This window comes from Haemaphysalis longicornis, unplaced genomic scaffold, assembly GCF_048455015.1.
Source record: "Haemaphysalis longicornis isolate Haplotype H1 unplaced genomic scaffold, Haemaphysalis longicornis Haplotype H1 scaffold_81, whole genome shotgun sequence".
Taxonomy (NCBI): domain Eukaryota; kingdom Metazoa; phylum Arthropoda; class Arachnida; order Ixodida; family Ixodidae; genus Haemaphysalis; species Haemaphysalis longicornis.
Genome location: NW_027526449.1, coordinates 470,288 through 490,300, shown reverse-complemented (window position 1 = coordinate 490,300; position 20,013 = coordinate 470,288). Strand labels below are relative to the sequence as shown.

At 45.6% G+C, this 20,013-nt stretch overlaps 1 protein-coding gene across 4 annotated transcripts in view; it reads right to left on the bottom strand.

Moving 5' to 3' along the window:
• Positions 1-19,728, bottom strand: part of LOC144150936 (uncharacterized) — a 55,398-nt gene extending 35,670 nt beyond the window's left edge. The window contains exons 1-6 of one of the 4 annotated variants that reach the window (XM_077682232.1): positions 19,605-19,728; positions 15,350-15,508; positions 12,296-12,526; positions 7,411-7,698; positions 4,324-4,425; positions 4,091-4,168 (exon numbers count right to left, since the gene is read on the bottom strand). In XM_077682232.1, coding sequence (XP_077538358.1) covers positions 4,091-4,168; positions 4,324-4,425; positions 7,411-7,698; positions 12,296-12,526; positions 15,350-15,508; positions 19,605-19,662 — 916 coding nt within the window. In that variant the 5' untranslated portion in view covers positions 19,663-19,728. The remainder of the gene's footprint in view (positions 1-4,090; positions 4,169-4,323; positions 4,426-7,410; positions 7,699-12,295; positions 12,527-15,349; positions 15,509-19,604) is intronic. The other 3 variants (XM_077682234.1, XM_077682233.1, XM_077682235.1) reach the window with 3 other exon arrangements.
• Between the last annotated feature and the right edge of the window lie 285 nt (positions 19,729-20,013).

Below are 20,013 nucleotides of genomic sequence, written 5' to 3'. Positions count from 1 at the left end.
TACGAAAAGTGTAGGCCTAAGGACCAATTTAGGCCTTAAAGGACAAAAGTTACATATATGCGGGGCTGGACGATTGTTTTATGCAGATTTGTAACAGACTGTTAAGAACACCTTCTTCTGTGATTATGATATCTAGCAGAGATGCAAAGTATAGCGATACAAACTGAAGTGACTCCTATTATCGTGTGTATACCGACTAAAAGTGTGTTCCGAGTTAATTTTCAACTATGTGTTCGTCTGCCACGACCTTGCCATCGATTTCTAATAACGGGACCGGAATTTCATGGTTAGATAAGAACCGCCAAAGCTTTGTGGCCTGGAACCTCATACAGCGTGCTAGTATCATTGATTGATTCCATACGGTTTAACGCACCGACGCAACGCAGGCGATAAGGCGCGCTGTAGTGGAGTGCTCCGGATTCATTTCGACCACCTGGGTATCTTTAACGTGCGTCGAAATCTCGAACACGTGGGCTCTTTGCTTTTCGCCTTTATCAGAGAAGTGGCCGCCGCGGCCGGGAATCGAATCCGCAATCTGGTGCTCAGCAGCGCAACGCCTAGAGCGTGCTAGTATGGTTGAAGAGACCATATTTCTGGAAGTTCTAATTCTCTCCTTCAAAGGAAAGAAACTTGAGCAATTGCGGGTGGTTTTTTCTTATTCTTGTGGACCTGTTTTAGTTCCCGTTTAATATGAATAATATCTCGAGTAATCCAAGGCCCTGAGCGTTTTGGTGGTTTCTTTTTGGTAGAGATAAATTGTTTTCCGCGATACAAATCACTTGTATGAAGCGGCGCCACAATTGTCTACATTTGTGGAACTAAGAGCACCAATTTTTTCTAACTTTGTGTCTAGGTATTGAACAATATTGATGTCCCGGACTCAACTGTAGTCGTTGATCGCCATATGCGACTTCCTGTTAGTTCGTTCGGACACCGTGAATTCTCTATAAATGTTTAGCGATAGCACAATGAGGACCGATATACAATATTCCAAGCTAATTTCTGGCTCTAGATTCTGCGATTTTTTCTCAAGTCAAAGTATGTCATCACTCGCGTTTAAAACTTTGTAATATTTACTGTGTTCCATCCTGACTTCGAAAAATTGTGTGGACGTATACAGGCTAAGGGGATACACTAGCGAGAAAAGGACGCAGTTATGATGCTATTCAGGGGTTAATTTCTATTGATTGCTTGATTGCAGGGTTTACCGCGCTGATGTAATGCAGGCGATCAGGCGCGCCGTAGTAGTGGGCTCCGGGTTAATTTCAACCACCTGGGGATCTTTAACGGGCACAGAAATCTCTTACACGGTTACAATTTCTATGGGGGTGGAAAACAACGCAAGTGTGCATTATACTGCCAGTCTCCAAGAAGGACCACGTGGTTTAGATTAAACGTTACGTCCGCCCGACGATGAACCCACCGTGGTGGATCAGTGGCTAAGGCGTTGTGCTGCTGAGCACCAGGACGCAAGTTCGATTCCCGGCCACGGCGGCCGCTTTTCTGATGGAGGCGAAAGGCAAAAACGTCCGTGCACGTTAAAGATCCCCAGGCGGTCAAAATAAATCCAGAGCCCTCATCGCCTGAGTAGCATCGGCGCGTTAAACCCCACATTTAATCTCGTCTGCACGACGATGAGCTTTATAACCACAGTGGATATTGTATTAGAAATTTAATATTAAACAGTAACATTATGGTAACACGTTTTTATGATAACGGAAAACAACAATTTATGAACATTTTTGTCCTGCTTCACATCACCCTTCTGCGTAAATTAAAACTTTTATTTCAATAGCGGGCGCGGGGGCAGTTCCGGCAGTATGTTTGACGCTCCACGCTTTTGCATTTCGCAGGCCTTTATCGTTCCTCTGTTACTGTTCTGTTCGCCGGGATCATGTGCAAGATATTAGCCACCGACGCAGCTGCTATCACTGAACGAATATTTCCAACCACCACCGTTTTGCGACGTCTGCATCGAGTCTCTCAGCCTGGTGCGCACATTCATCTCCGGGCCAGCGTCATCGACGTCGAAACCTACGCCGCCAGCTGATTTAAAGGGGTGGCCGGCCGCAGTCTCTTCAGTAGGCACGGGAGCAGTTCCGGCAGCATGTTTGACGCTCCACGCTTTTGCATTTGGCAGGTGCGTAAGCAATTCTTGTTACATGTAAATAATGCGACAACCGTTACTTCCGTGTTCTCCCATGCCCCGAAGTGCTTTGTGAAAGCATTTGTAACTGTATTTATATGATTCTACTCCTGATACGCTCTGGTGACGTGGAATTGAATCCTGGGCTGTATAATACCCGATTCGGAGCTCCACTCGAAGTTGAATCACTGCCACACGACCCAGCCGAGCAAATGACCTTAATATTCACGATACAGAAAGATCTCCAAAAGCAACCAAAGCTGAGTGAAATCAGAGGATAACTTTCGCAAAGTACAGAAACGGCTTGGTTCCTTAGAAGTAAAATCTACAGCGCTAGATCTCGACAACACTTCCACCCAGAAGTCAGTGAAAACACTTACAGCTCAGGTTGATTCCCTGCAGCTGAGTGTGAACGAGCTAGAAGACAGGTCGCGCCGCAACAACAATTTATTTTGCGCCATTCTCGATGAGCGGGAAAATTGGGAAGAATGTGAGGCGAAAGTACTGAAAGTATTGACAGGTGCGCTTGATCCGTTGCCAAGTGGTGCAATAGAAATAGCCCACCGACTTCCCACGTTTTCGTATAACAAATATCGCCCCATTATTGTCAAGTTCGGTATCTTTAAAAAAAGATATAATACTCGGGGCCCGTAAAAAGCTGAAAGAGAAGGATGTATCTGTTACTAAAAATTTTTGTTTCGCCACACTTCAGATCCGTAAGAAGCTTGCCACGTACGGAAAGAACCAACCGTGTTCCAGCGCGTCCCATCAAATTAAGAAGGCGGGTGGTCGCGCGGGCGTGCGTGTTGTTTTTGGGAGCCTAGAAAACTTCGCGGTATCTGCGGTCGGGCCGGTAAGCAGCAAAAAATGCGGCAAAAAACACGCCAATCGCTTCAGGGAGTATATAGAAGGTGTGGTGTACAAGACTGAGCTCTCGTGTGGCAAATACTATGTCGGACAAACTGGCTGCTGAATAATGACCGGCTCAGGGAGCACGCAAACATGATACGGGCAGGAACTGGCAGCAATCTAGCTGCGCACTGTGCAAAATGCCAGCAATGCAAGATATCCCCACCACCATTTGACCGCACCGTTTTTAAGCGCGAATGCACTTTATAAGCGACCCCAAACCATCCACCGCCGGCGGCGGCGGCGTCCGCAGTCCTCCTCTCTATATATAAAAAAAAACAGCATCCGGCGCCAGGTTTCGATCCGAGGACTTGCGGCCGCAGCGCGACGCTTTACCGACTAAGCCACGGACGCGACGGTGATATCAGTGTTAGTAACGCGCTTTATATCTTTAACGCATTCAAACTACGTCGTCAGCGGCGTGCGTTGGCGACTCAGCGGCGTTATAGCGGCTTGATAACTGCGTGGTGTACACGTGATACTACAAACCCGATGGAAGAGATGGAAGAGAAGGCGGCGAGGCGGTGGGCTGCGGGGGCCGAGCGCAAGCACCGCAAGCAGGCCGACAACCGTGCATTCGCACTTTCACATTCTCCCCCTCGGGGAAATGCGGGGGAATTTTTTTGCGAACCACGCGAAAAACACCGTTCATTGTGTTTTTCACATGGTTAGTTCCCGTACTTTGTAATGACAATGTCTTCTTCAAACAGCATTTTCGCAGTTCATTTTACTTTTGAGCTAAGTGCAATGTAGCGCTTATGCATTACATAGCGCTACAGAAAGCCCTCTACATGTTATTTTCCTACTATTCTTGCAGGCGCGTTTGGAACAAGAAACCCTGGCTTACAGACTGCTCTGGTTTAAGGAATTTAAGTTGCATAACTCTCTCGCCAGTGCATATTCATGTCCGGGCACATGCATAGCTTGCGTATCAGCTCTCGAATGAAATCTTGATGAGAACTGAATGACTACATGCCTTTTGCATGTAAGCGTGCAACACTCTATGCGTACAGAACCAACCAACTTGTAATTTACCTGAAAAGGGGCTTCCGGAATAACCACGGCTGGCCCCACCAAAGGCGCCAAATCCAGGAATGCCTCTTTCAGGATCACCTGCACCACCAATCGAAATCCGTCGGTCAGTTACTACACCGAAGTCTCGACTACCACCTGCTCATGCAAAGCAAATAATCCCACTTCGAAATAGCCTCACGGAAAACAGATGTTAGCATCGTAATTGCTCCAACTGCTTGCTATAAAGGGATTACCAAAGCTCTGTCCAGCGGAAAATAGCCCTGAGTCGAGTCTTCCACTTTCATCAGCACTTGCGCCAAGTCCTCCACCAGCTCCACCCAACGATAGGTGAAAACCTACAGAAAGTCATCAGAACAAAACTCATATCAGAGCTCGGCTAATGTTTTTATAAGAAAAATCTTAGTGGCGACTCTCTTGGCGAACTTTCAAGAGAGACTATTACAACTGTGTTTAACTCTTCACTCAACTATATGTGGGGCAAACCTGAGTGATGATATCCATAAAATATTTTCAGCACGTATACCACAGAACAGGGAATAGTGACAAAAGTATGCATTATAAGTTAATTCTAAATCTCCTTAAACGCCAAACAATTTTGCTGCCACCATTTACAAAACGGATACAGTTTTTACCTTGGGGGCTTTTTATACAACTCGGGTTTACGGAATTTCTAAACTAAGCTCCGTGAACATGGCATCACACATAGGTAGTCCACTTTTTCACAATGCCTAAGTATCTAAGGAGCCCACTCAGGGAAAGTTTTAGCCATAGTTTTAATATTATAATATGGAGTTGATAAAACTTGCAGCTGGCTGTGTCTACGAACAGCGACGCGTACATGATTAGTGCCCACGGAAAATATTCGATAAAATGAGTCCTATCGTCTTCGCATCGTACAGGAGATTTACGATCGTTGACATGACCTGTGTATACGTTAGTGGGTGTTCCTAAGGCAGTTTTTCAATCCTACGTAAGCGAGGATTATGTCAGGAACGGCTCAGCGAGCCTGCAAAGCAGCTCTGGCACGTAACGAAATGAGGGTTATAAGCACTGGCATTATGGCATAAGCACTGGCACTGGCGTAAGCACTGGGTTATAAGCACTGGTTATAAGCACTGGCAGTGGTACTATGTTCGTACCCCGAAATGGTTTCAAAGATGTGGAGCCTACCAAGTCGTAGCCTGAAAAACCTACTTCCCTATGCGATCATAATTGGAAATACCTCCTGTGATTTGTAAGGAAGCAAACGCCTCACGATTGCAACACAAGGTGGAATTGAAAAAGACACCGTAAGTGTATTGAAATATAAGTAGGTATCGAGATGGCAGTTCTATTGCATTTTGTGATCTAGAGAAAGGCCTCTCAAAAAGTCACGGTGATCCTTAAAAACGTTATAAGAATGTCAACATGAAACCTAGTTGGAGCTCCTGTTTGTACGCTGTGCAACTTAATCTACAACGTTGTGCCTGTGCCCTCCACCACTTAACAAGCCCCCTAGACAGCATCCTCCGGAGTTCGTTCCACTGGCTTGCCATCGCCAGGAGACACATGCTGATCTGCTAATGAAGTTTGGGGCACCTCCTGACACCACATAAGAACCTAGACAGAGCCCAGTTCCGCTCTCAAGCCATCGCCTGGAGCCTCTTAAAAAACATCAGCTGAACTCTCTGCTGAACTATGCGGCCGCGACAGCCATCATTTGAACAACCATTTGGTAGCAGCATTCGATGGTTGTTCCGTTCGCCAGTCATAGCCAGGAGTATCCTGTTCATCCCCGTCGCAATGCACATGGGCAGCAACCCACCCCGCTTTGCTCATCTGTACCTCTTTTCAGCGAGCCCTGCATCAACCTTTCTCACGGTCGTCTTCTCACCCTGCTCTCCCTTTGCTGTTTTCCTTTTCCGGTGCGCGCTCGTAAACTTTTCTGAGAAACCTCTCTCTAACCTCGTTCCGCTCGAGTGTGTCCCTTTCTTGCACACAACATCCGGTTCATGCTTCCAGGATCACACCATTTCCTGACGGGAAAAACCAGCTTACGCTCCCCTGATCATGCAACTGTGCAATCTGTTCCACCTATTTTCTGTTTACATCCCAACACGCGTGACTGAAACTGGGAGAAGTAAGATTTTCGTGTTAAAATTACCAGCAACTTAAGACGAATAAATAAGTAACACAATATCAGGCATGGCCGCGGAACGCGAGATATCTTTGCAATCCTTCTTTCAAAATGTATGATACTTCCACTTTTTAATGTGACCAACTTTAATATTGGTCACATAAGAAGTCACAGTTATACCAGAGTTAATGCTTCATTAACTAGGGGAAAAACCCAATGTACCTCGACAACTTCAGGAATGTCCTGCTACAGCTATGTCGTCTGCATTTACAAACACTACAAAAACATCAAATGTGATAAGCAATTCCCTAAGCTTCGGTTAACTTACTCATCCAAAGCAGCTCATCTTCAAAAATGTCAGTTGCTTTTGAAATTAATATTGCGTTTCGGTAACTTTATTTTGAAATATCCGCTTTGTTTCTCAATGACCGATGGGTTCTACTGCTGACAAGGATGAACGAGTTTTCATTTTCCCCCGCGCTTTTAATTTCATGACAGGGGTGGGGGTGCAAAAGACATCCACAGGTTTTTCATAAACGTTCGCTATGAATTGCTTTGGGTGAAAAACATGTGGGTTCGAGCGAATTGGTACTGCATGATCAACACATTTTGTGCTAAAAGCTCAGCGAAAGACATGCAGGACAAGAACGTGTGCCATCTTTGTAGCATCTCTACTGCTCCTGCCTCTTCCATGATTTTTTCACGCCTAAAGGTGTTGCTTTGGAGGGCTTTCGGAGAGGAATCGACCAATTTGGCATGTATGAGTTGTTGGAACACCACAAGACATTTTTAATTAGTGTTTGTGTTGTCTGGTTTTTGATCTTACAATAGCCTTTCCTAGTAAATCTGTGGGAGTAGATATTGACCATTGAGCCTACTAGGAAGCCCGAGTAAATCAACAATCTTCTTTTTTCACTTTAAGGAGTAGGTATTTTGTAAATATTGTATAAACGCTATAATTTTTTTTATTTTCCAAATAATATATATGCACGTGTGCAATAAGAGTTTGTACTTGCGAGGTTTCAGTTGCTCCAGCATAGTTTTGCATAAATAAAACAATCTCTTACTGTGAGGAAGAAAAGCTCGTTGTCACAAACCACGTAATTACGTTCTCTGCACATTATTGTGCATGTTCCGTGCGCCATTGTTCTTAGAGATAAGGGTGCCCACTTTACTTGTGCTCGTCCCCCAATTAGTACATTACCTCGAACGGGCCTGCCAACTTCGGTGCTGCTTCCGCTGTCAAAGGGACCAGGCTCAGGAATTCCTCCTCGAGGACCACTTCTATTAACGTTACCCCTCCCTGCAGGTCTCCCAGCACCGGGGCCTCGGCTGAGACGTTCTGCACCACTCGAGCCCGTACTGGACGGGCCGGTAGTGGGAGCACTGCTTCCGGGTGACCTACTGGAACGATCCCTTTGAGCTTCCGATGCCCCTCCACCAGCGGCAGCACTTCCTCCACCTACTCCTCCAACTCTGCGAATGGACGAGGCTAGCCGTGCAAGTGAACACATCGCAATTCTTAGGTACTGTCCAAATTAGTCAAATGTTGTTCATGAATCCTGAGCATATAAAACAGCTGATGTTTTACATTAGCTTTTTTAAACCATAACATGATCTTTCTCGAAAACATCCCAACAACCAGAGCATATCACAACTACAGGAGAATAATAGGAGCGGTGGATTAAGGAGGTGCAAGGCTGTGAGAAATTTAGCACTGAAAAAGCAACGTTGGGGTATGGGGCCCGAAAAACACTGAGAGCCCTTCCAACCGTTATCGGGATCCTAAACGCTCAAAATTTTGTCGTCATAAAACGCAACTGCGTTTTTGTTATCAGTCTGAGCCGTCTTACTGAAACTGTACGTCTAGAAAAATTTATAGATTATGCTGTGCCGATAATTTGCCGAGGCTCCACAGCAGTTTGGGAGAGAACTTCATGAATAAAACAGAAATGATAGTTTCTATCTATTTACTTATGAATGGTGACTTGTGCACATCACTATAGTTAAAAACTGGACAAAGTGAGTCGGACGTTTAAGAAGGCACACAAACATTGGGCTCAAGTACGTGTATTACAGCCAGCAGGTCCCTAAGGCATGATTCATATTTTACACCTAAATTGACAGCTCCAGAGAGGACCATCAGGTCCTTTTAATTGAATACAAAATGGGAAAACTGGATAGGTCCTGCACGATTGCCCCAAAATGATAGGGACTCCAGATGCTGATAGTTACCTACATCTATGCGGAAGCAAGGAACAGAAGGAAAATATTTTATGCGATACCTTCAAATATGACGCTTTAGAAGAACAGAAAATCCTAACCGATAGCAGGTATCTTTTTGTATGTGTGGAATTATCTTAAAATTGTTCTTGATTACATAGTGGTAGTGCTATTATCTAATGGTAGCTTTCTAACGGATCATAAAGACAACATCCCACTCTGGAATATTGAAAAGTCTGCTTTGTCTTGGTAACAATGGTACCAACTTTATTACAAATTTGAAACGCCTAAACGAGATTTTTTGGAAAACGGTTGAGTCAGTGGCGGCTTCCTAGGTGCTTTCCAGGGATATCTTTATAACATAATAGTATCGTGTTTGTATGATCGGCGATAGCCGGATTCAGCCGCTGCCACTAAACATGTCTGTCTGATTGTAGTGGGACTCCGGTTCTGTTTGATTCCATCACTTGAATGCAGACGTCCTGCTAACACACTGATAACTCTTGTTTTATGCTTGCCCATAAGACGTCATTCTGGCTCACAATACGTCCCTTCCGCGCAAAATTTGAAATGTCTATATTTCTTAAGTTTTCCAGATGCGACGCATTTCTTTCACTCGCCTTGTCCCTCCGGAGTCGTGCGGCGTAGTCCGCATCCCTCCCCCATTTTCCTCGCCGCGCCAGCTGCGCGCTAGCGCCGCTCTCACCGCAGTGCCATCTGCGTGTTTGCGCTCGCCGGCGCTCGCTCCGTCGCCGTGCCAGCTGTGCGTTGGTGCGGGTTAGCGCGCAGCTTGCGCTTGGCTAACACATGCGCATGCGCTGCTATGCGCTGCTCTCTCTCATTCCGCAGCATATAAACGCGGTAACTGCACCGCTCCTCTTGGTCGTTCCGCCGCCGCTCCGCCGATGACATCCTCCGATGACCACCGATGATTTGAATGGAGACTAACTGGCCTGCTATCGCGATGGTCGGCGCAACCGTAACAAGCACCGGCCACCCCGATAAACATTTACACCATCTTCCCGCGAGGGGAACCATGGGGTAGACGCGACGCATCGGGGGCGAACATGCTGCGTAAAATATGAACACACAACAACAATAGACACGCTAACATAACGGAAACGCAACGGAAACCCCCGATGCGTCGCATCTACCCCATGGTTCTCCTCGCGGGAAAATGGTGTAAATGCTTGGCCAAAAGACTACTTCCGTTGCTGGGCCTCAGGTGAGTGAGTTATCAACGGCTATTGCTTTGAAATGTATATTGTTGTATTTTGTGTCTACAGCCATTTTAATATCTCCGTAATAACAAAGAGTGCCTGGTACTGTGCACACCAACCTGCCAAACGGCATTGAAACATCAGAGGAGTCGTCGTTTATCGGGTGAAGTTAAACATTCGCTATGGGAGTAACAGCCTTGGCAATAAGTACAATTTCCTAAATATTAAGGCTGCAGTAGGCTGAACATTAGCGAAGTAGTTCGTTGCTAATCAACTATAGACTACCGAAGAAATACTTTTGTAAGGTGATAACGACCCGGCAAAGGTAGTGTAATTACCCCAGAAGGCACCTGAATATGAGAGAAAGCGAAACATGCATTCCCAATGGCCCCCAAAGATTTAAAAAAGGCAGACAGTTTGCACACAGCATATGGTGCGAACTACGCCCTAGTACTGGGTGCTGTTTAAAAACATTCGCTTCATGTCTGCCCACTTTATTGCAAATATCGAAAGACCATAGTTGCCTGCCACCTCGCCAATGTAAAGGTCTCCCTCTTCTTTCCCTTTCTATCCGGTCCCGCTCGTCCCACAATTAAAGCCCTAGAGGTTTGCTCAAGTCAACTCAAATTTAGAGGGATCCACTGCTTCACACGTATTTCACACGCCATCTAATGGAACCTTTCGTTACTGTTGCCGCTTGAGCTCTTGGAATGCCGTCAGTAGGGCTAGTTTCGCGGGCGACCGCTTTTTGTAATTTTATTGGCGTAGTGTCGTCCAATGAAGCTGCTGTATATTTTTTTAATTATTCGAGAAACTGCAAATATCACTTATTTATGTTCTGTCGCAAATATGCTGAATGTTTTAATTTGGCTCAACAATGCTTGCTAATGTGAACATTGCCACCACATTTAAAAGTTTATAAGCGTCCTCTTCTGGAACGCCAATAACTTGCCCAGGCGGCTGAATCGAGAGACCGACAGATGCCCATACAGACAGACCAAAATTTCTGTGTCCTTTATTTGGAGAGGTTTAGAAACGCTTAATAGACACGTTCTCCCTGCCAGAGCCTTAACTATTGGAGTTAGTACTGTGGCTTCTAATTTAAACGACACAGTGATAAGATTCTACAGTTGATGCTATGCGGGATCAGACTGCTCAACGAAATTACAAATGACAAGCGACCGGCCTGATTCCTTGGAAGAACCGTGAGCGAGTACGTATATGGCAGTCCACGGCCCACACTATTCCACAAAAACTAGCATGATACACGACTGCGGAACCAGGCACTTCAACAAAATTTGAAAGAAGCCTATAGCAATTTCCAGAAGCAAGTGAACGTGACTGTATATTAGTAAGCCATTTGCCTTAATTTTTGAATTGACCTGACGCGTAAATATATAACATGGGGCACGTGGGCGAAGCCTAAGGTCTCTGTAGGCAGCGGAATGTTTTTCTGGGGTTCCTCTTTTTTTCTAGACACACGTCTACAGCAACATTGCACTTTTTTTCCACCTTAGGCGCTTAATTAGACCGCAGAACACAAACAATGGGCTTGTTTTTTGTTGTCAGAGGTTGTGCCAGTTAAGAATATTATGGCCTCACGAGCAGCAACGTTGGGTGTGGGGTTCTAAATATTGGAACAACCCGAAGCATTTGGTGCTTTACTTCTCAGCACGTGGCTACAGGAACCTTAAAACCGGTGCAGACACTCAGAATATGATGGTATGCCGAAAATATTTCCGCCTGTATGAGAATAGTTGAAGCTAGCAGCGTGAAAGTGTGCCTATGTTACCTTTATTGCTTTACTACCTGTCCCCAAACCTCACTCATCAACACTGAAGAGGACACGCGAGAAATTCACTTTAAATGATAATCACGACTGATTAATTTACCTAAAATGTAGAAATATTAAGTAACTCGGTAGGGCACAACTCCAGGGCTCATGGTAAAACGGAAGCACACAATATAGTTATGGTGGCGCACAAATGGATGCTGACTGAAAAATAACAAATTAAAGAATACTCAAAGTAACGGCCGATTAATCTTAAAAGCATGAATCAATTTTCCTAAGTAATCATTCCAACGAAATATGGTTATTAGGGTGTTGGTGAAATTGGAAGCAGTGGCTTCCTGAATGCAAGACGGGCACTTGTCCCGACATTAGCACAGCTTGTTGATCCAATTGACGATAGGCGGAACTTGTGAATGTGTTGTGGCCGTCAATTAAAAAACTTTTGCAAAAGACATATACAACTAGCTACAGGAGTAATGTGAGCATGTTAAGGGCAAACGGCATTGTAAAGAAGGTCTTTATTCTGCTCTATTTTCTGTTAGTGTTACCCCAAAATGAGCATGGCAGCAATGTTGGCGCCCTATATGTTTCATTCCAGAAACTAGAGGGGATTTCCCCACTTTCCTCATACCATCAATGCCATCACAAACGCAACTCATTTTTTAAGCATGCGCTTCTCGGGCCGTTTTATGCACCAGTATTCTGGTTTTTGATGATGATTTTATTTCTTAAAAGCAAGACAAGCCACTACATAAACTAATGAAATGCATTAGTTCTTCAGTAGATAGTTCAGTGACACATTATTCTAATTGTATGGAAGGCTTTGGGTACACACGGTATGCTTTTTTGTGTACCTTGTGGGGGGTTGCCTCCACCAGATTCGCTGTCGGCGTCCGCAGTGACCGAAGCACCTGTACCTGAAGTCTGCCGTGCTGTTGCTTGGCCTGCGCCTCCGCTGGCGGATCCACCAACGCTTGGTCTGGTGCCTCCCGAAGCGCTTCCTCCCGTGGCTCCACCAGTGCTTCCTGATCTGCTTCTTGAAGCGCCTCCACCAGTGCCACCACCCGCGCCTCCGCCAAGGACTGCTGCAAAAGAGTCATTACATTTCGTGGAGTTTATAGCGGTAGTTATCTCGAGTGTGGCATCTATGAAACAAGGAACTGAAAAATAGGTTTGCAGTTTGCAGGTTTAACCTTTTACTTCCTGCCAAACGAAATTTTCGACGAGAGCACCAACCGTGCTTTGGATTCTGCATATATGCAGAGTCGACACCCCGGAGACTCCGTGCGCTCTGGTTGCCCTGAAGACTCCCAGAGTTGTCAGCGTTAGTCACGTGCTCAAACGTCTACGGAAGCCCTTCGATTTATGACAATAGAGAGTTTTAGCATAGCGGCTCCCGTACGCTACGCAAAGGTTAGCGGGTAGCGGGAGTGGACTGCGCATGCGCGCGCGGGGAGTGCGAGGAGGTTGCCCCTCAGCGGAGGGAAAGAGCGGGCATGGCGAAGGCAGGCCGCGCGGAACTAATCCCCCCCACCGTGACGAATTTGCTCTCCCCAGTCGCGCCCCGCTACCCGCCGCCGTAGCGTTAGCGGACGGAGCACGCTATGCTTAAACTCTCTAATATGAGCTGAACAGGTAGCTCGTCTTCTAGCGGCCCGACCAGCGCCATGAGAACTGATCGAAAGGTAGGTCGCACTCCCGAGAATTCCGCAGCCGAGAGCAGCTTTTTAATGGGGAAAACATTGTCTCCACCATAGATGCCGCCGCCTTAGGGCCATCCAGTCAATTCAAGTAACATTAAAATGTTGCTTTAAGACGTTTTGTTTCACGGCAGGTTTGTCAGCGCCCTCCACAAAGAACTCTTTAATAAAGGCCTCTTACGAAAAAGGATTTGACGTTTATGTATACTTTGGACCTGTCCCCTGATCATAAAAGGACTCATGATACAGTCACGTCCGGTTAATATGGGCCCCGATAATATGTACACCCCGCAATAAGGACGACATTTTTGACAGCCGGTCTCGCACCATGCAATTCTACCCTGTTTTATAGAAACCCGCCATCCGGGCTATGGACGGCTATTTTGGGGACGGAACGGGGGAATGCGGGCATTGTTGTATCGTTATTATGGACCGGGGAGCACAAAGCAAAAATAGAAAAAATAACCCTTGAACCACCCCTTCCCCAGCACTACACCAGAAATTCACTGTTGACCGAAGCATACAAAGCAAAAGCATGCAATTATCTCGGAACGCTTTTCCTTCCAGTAACACCGAATTATATCGGGATCATTAGTGATCACCGAACACTCTTGGGTAGTGATGAAAGGCTAATACCCTTTTTCTATCAAACAAGATTGCCCGGTGTGGCCTACTCCGGAAACAGCAAGTTCTGAGGCACAGGACAAGATAACAGGATGGTAATAGTGTTAATATTTAATGCGCATAAAAGACAAGGCTCTACGCATCTAAGTTAATTCGGCGGAGGCAATGGCTGGTGTTAAGCGAATTCGGCCAGAGCTTTCCTCTCAGCTTGAAAAGTAAATAGACCCCTCAAAATGGACAGGTCTTCAGCATGTGTTCCGTAATGTTTGTGTTTTTTACCTCGATTCGTTATTACTGACAACTTACAATATGGGCGATTTTGATGGGGAACGGAGGCGTCTATGCATCTTGACAAGACGTGACAACCAAAATGAGTGAGAACAGTCTTGTTACAATTCATACGCTTTGGCAATGCAGTGAATGAACATAAGGTTATTAGGGAAATTTTGGGCGAAGGGGAAAGTGGAAATGTATAACTATAGCGGTTGTGAGAGGGCATCAGGCTGTCGGGGGATAATATAGGTATTAAACCAAACAAAAGCAAAACTGCAAAACCTCAGGAGGGAGCCATTTGCCCCGCATGGTCAAATCGGGAACACAGTGACACCGCGAAGTTTTTCGGCAAGAACAGTGGGTTGAATGACAAATGTCTGACCATCGCACAGTCTATGCACGGTTATCATGCTATAATTTTTTGTTATACCCGAAGGCGAGGAAAGGGTTCTGAACTTGAATATAAATAAAGTAACAGAGAAGTGAGTTGGGCAAGTTGGTATGGCGTCATTCTGGGCAACAGCGGGAAAAAAAGACGAGGACGAAGGGAACGGACAGGACGAGCGCTGACTCGCTACTGGTTTATTCACAGGATGCGTGCGGAAATAAACGTTTACAACCGAAGAGAGAGAACAAGAAAAACAAATCAAACACACTCCCTCGTACCCCTTACCACCCCCTCCCGCCCCCCCCCATAGTCAGCCCTCCAAACCTTCACTTGCCACTCATAAAGAATGAACAAAGGGCCACACCCTGGCTCATAACTGGGATACAGAACATCGGAACATCAAGATTAACGGCCCGTTCTAGCTAAGTATGCATATTCTTACCATACAGATATCTAGTTTTTCTCGGTTCCAATGATAGATATAGAGAAACAAAAGTGTTGAATCTGCGATCGGACAAATTTTGTCCAAACTTCTTGAGCATGCGATTAAATATAAGATAACCCGAGGCGGTGGCTCAGCGGCTAATCTTATTAAGTCGCTGAGCCCCATGACCGTGGATGCTGCTTTTGTGATGGAGGCGAAAACAAAAAAAACACCCGTGTGCCGAGATTTTGGCACACGTAAAGGATTCTCAGGTAGTCAAAGCAATCTGCTGCCACCACGACAGGTCCCATCAAAGTGTAGGTGCAGTTTCGGCGCACTAAACCACTCAACTGCAATTACATCCAGTATAGGATCAGAGAGACGCGGACATCCCTGGCAATAAACCTTCTGCCAGAAAAACCAATGCAGTGAATAACCTTACCAGCAGATGACTGAAGCGAGGAAAGGTTGTTAACACAGTATGTATGTTTTTGTTTACCTGAAGTGGTGCCGCCTGTGATGGAGCGGTTGCCAGAAGGGGCAGAGCCTCCTTTACCATTCAAGGACACCGCTGTACTATTTTTGGGGGCGGTAGCTTCAAGGCCCCCACTTTTTTTAGCGCTTCCACCTGCGCCTCCACTAGCGCCTCCGCCCAGGCCTGCACGAAATCGCACATCACATTGATATTGTGGTGTTTTTTTCTGGAGTTGCCACAAGACTGCGACCTAATAAATAACCCAGACCAAAGAATAGGCCGGTTTATGTTAAAAACAGCTGTGGTCCTAAATTGTTTAAGTATTTCAATAGCACCACAATGCAGTGAATACAAACACAAAAATTAGCACGCAGACGTAAAACATGAAAAATTTTTGCATTATTAAACAGATGCATTTTTTAAAATTGAGTGACATTGAAAAGTAGCGACCAAGAGAACGGGTACTGCCATACATGAAACTACAATGCTACAGCCTAGTTTGGCATAAAGCAGCAGAAATGTTGCAGCTGAAAAAAAACGACTTATATAATTTGCAACATTCATTTCCACATGGAGCAACCGTAATGTGCTGTGTTGACAGTTGTGATTAGGAAATATGAATTTCCCACGTTACATATTTTGTTCAGGAACCCCACAATACAAAACTAACAATCTGGCCTATGCACGGGCGTGAATTTCTAGTTTTCCGCAAAATTCGTAGTTTTGCGACAGGACTGGTTGCTCAATTTCAGCGCTTGACACGGAATGATGTAAGTTCGTTTTTTAACAGAAGTACAACTTGTGGAAAGGCGGATTGCTCGATTCGAACGCTATGGAGGCTTGGGCCTAAATTGATTTGATGGTTTTGAATACACAGTCGCTCGCGAAAACATACGTTTTAATGTCCTTTATTAGTGGCTCATTGAAAAATGTCGCTCTCATTAGCAACCCGCGGCAGGCGAATGGTATACACGCCTCGAGCTTCGCAATCGCTGCGCCGCCTGCCGCCACTTTTCCGTGGCGTTCACGGGATTTGCGCTGCGTGGCCGATAGGGGCGCGTGCAGTGTTTCGGTTCTGTTTTGCTTCTTTTCACTTTTCCGCGTCCTATAAAACTTGTTATGGTGACATCTATAAGGAAAGGGTACGTTTAGGTGAGTTGAAAAGCAGCTTCGTGTTCGTGGAGTACTCGAACGCCTACAACAGCGACCCGACGACGCGGTTCTGCGCGCTTCGTCGACGCTCTTCCGGGCGTCGGCGACAGCAGCATATCACCACTGTCACCTCCGAATACGTTAGGCACATGTGAATTGTTCTGTCGCCTAGTTTAGACCTGATACTGACACAGTGATAGGCTGGTTTCTTTTTGCAGCGGGGACAACTAATGCGGCTTCGTTTCGAATATTCATACGTTGCAGAAAAATATGTCTCGGTTTTATGATTACCGAATCCCGGACAATAATTTATGCCTTTTAAAATAGGGTATATGCCATGCGAAAAAGTTGAGTACACTCCAAGGCTCTCAATCCTCGAATATGTGCCCACTCATGCCTTATGGCAAGATCGAAGGAAATTTAATGAAACCAAAAAAAAAAACAATGCTGTGCAAGTCCGGAAGAACCAGAATAGCTCTAACGGTAATGAAAAAACCTAGTACAGCTTCTGACATGCTAAAGACGTTCGTCGAAACTTAAGCTCTGTAGGACTCACCAGACCAACAAGACGCGAAATGCACTTCTCGGGGGACATGGGTGGGGGGACGGCAGGGGGGCGCTGTATACAAATACGGAGCGATATCATGCATTGAAAGCGTTAGTAATCGCACACAGAAATCTCGTGTTCACTTTCCTTTCGTTTTTCGATTTCAACGAGCTGAGGATCGTTCTGCAGACGCATTTTTGGAAGTATACAGGGCAGGCAGTTAACAAGCGATGAATAGTGTCGTTGGAAGATGGTGGTATCTGATAAGGCCTTCTGATTTCAGTTTGTACTTTATTCTGCAGGCTTCCTGTGCCATATGACAATGTTTCGAAGCGTTCAGTTGGGAACGTGTATTATACGCTAATCCCGTCTCTCTCCGCGCAGCTCGCGGAGGACATGTAGCAGATGACTGCTTGTAGGCGCTCACCCCACGACAAGTCGATCCTTTGTCGTGTGCTGATCCCCGAGTATAATTCTGAATTATGCATCATACCTTCGTTCAATGTTCGCGAAATTAAGACACACTGGCTTGCAAAAGGTGGTGATGAATATTTAAGTGTGATACTGGCAAACGTAACTGGCGTGCTGTCAGGTATGAGTGCTACACTGAATTATGTGAGCGCACAAAACCGATTTACGTCGTAGTGTATAGCCGTAGCATGAACATCTGAGGAAACGCTTGCTACGGAGACACTGCTAGTAAATTTCAAGGCAGTGTAACAACAATCAGCTCCATGCACAAGCCGGTCCCGCGACGCTGGCCCGGGACACACACATGGCACTTATGCAGGCCGAATGTACCATATTAAGCTCGCATCAGACACCTTTATACTCCCGCAAACACATCCCTTTGGCGAACAGAGTGACTTCTCCACATAATCGAGGATCTCGAGAGCCCACAAACGGTAAATCTTAGTCATGAATGTGCCGCAAAAGCCGGGGCGATAGTGGGGAGCGCGACGGAGGCTCCCACGGCTGCTTTCGGAACAGACCGCTTGGGGAATTTGAGTGGCGCCCCTACAGGGAGCGCTCTAGGCGTATAATTCCCTTGCCGGCAACACGCCCTGTGGCTGCGTTCGGAATGGCCTTATAGGCTACTAAAAAAATGCCGAAGTAATGCTATGCTACGGGGTATCATTCGCATGTGCACAGTCATGCGTAACCGTAAAGACTAGCTGAGGCCTCGATTTACTGCGGGTGAAGTACACATGGCAACTCAGGTGAACGGCGGAGCCATCAGCGAAGCTACCCTGGTCTTTCGTGGTAACTCGGAGGAAGGTCATGTGACTGTACTACGTATAAAACAGTATATATTTTGGACATCCACCGTTAAGTATGAAGCTTTTTGAATCCTGTCTTGTCTACATGTAAAATGGCGCTCACTCTCACGTTTGCAGCTCTCTACGTATCAGCCCTTTGAATGTGTGCTAGGTGCTTATCCGTACACATCCCAACTTCCACCCTTCAGGCCTGAGACGGATACATTGTGGCGTCGAATTTCACCCCTGGTCTCTGGTCCTCCCCCACGAAGCCCTCCAGGCATCTCGGTTCTTTGGATCTTACCGCAAAGGCTAATCAGGTTGTCATTAGCAAGCAACAAAACAGTGTCCAGCTTAGGTTCCTGTAACTTCATTTGATGGGTAGGTTCAAAGTTGAACCTAGAAACAATCCTTGTTTTCAATGATCACGAACAAACACTCCTAATATCATAAAAATATACATGAAAACATTGGCAGTTCTACAAGAGATGCCACTTTTCAATACGTATTTCTAAATACCTAGCTTTTCTTACACAAACAAATAAACGATCGAGTCATATTCTTGTTCTACTACCAACCAGGCAAATATATCATGCCTACTTTGGCAAGTAAAGTTGCAGTTCAGTAAAAAAGTGGCCTTTCTGAACAGTCTGAACTAATTTTTTTTGGGGGGGAGGAGGGGTGCTCAGTCTAAAAGTCTCTATTCTAAATAAAATCCTAAAAAACTCGTAGTGTCCTTCCAGCCCTTCCTTCTCTCACGCGTATATTGGAATCTGCGTTAGCACAAAACGGCGATATGAACAATACTTTCGTGACTAAGTGTCTATATCAAAAAGATAAGTACTGAGAAATTAGTGCTTCCGCTATCCTTGGTGACCTAGCCATGGTTTCAAGAAGGGGAAAGTGTGCATGATTGCATGCAGCTGCTTGTGGCTGGCGATAAAGTGCGAGAAGCGAATTTTTATTGTGTGCATTTTTTTGTTCTGATTAGGTACCTGCTAACATTTGCTTTTGAAATACTAACAGAAATCAAGCCGAATTGAGCTCATCAAAAAAATGCAATCTTCTCTGCTAGCAGCCCCATGCGTACATATCATCATGTTTTGCTGATAATTTAGGTTTTTATTTCCTGGTTCCGATTTTAAAACTATAGGTTACTTTTATCCCAGTTTAAAAATACCATCCGTAATACAAAAAAAAGAAACTAATAAATCTTATAGCAACTGTTTAGTAACAAAAAGACCGCCCTTGAGAAGTTTAAATACTCCGCTACCTATTTTGAACAACTAAGTCAACAATCGCCCTGGTGCTGGATACTTGCCATTGACCAGGCCTACGAAAGCCACCAGGGCGAGAAGAACTTGCAGGTGTTTTTTCATAGCCTCCGCCTCGTTGCGTTCGCGAAACGAAAGAACAGCTCAACCCCGGCAGGCCCAAGAAACGATTTTTTCTGAAACTAGACACGTGTTCATAGCCACATCTGTACAGATACAATCGGCAAGTGCTCACTCAACAGTGATTCTAAATTCTTTTAAAGACAAAGAGATGTCAGACCGATCATTGTCGTGTGGAACCGCGGTGGTTGAAGGTTCAAGCAGGCCATACCCAGAAAAAGGACGTTTTTCATCCTGGCACCTTTGAAGGAACTACTAATGCATTTGCCCGTTTTATCCCAAGTCCCCTTATATCTTCCCAATGTTTACGGTGGGCTAGGGCTATTAAAAACAGTG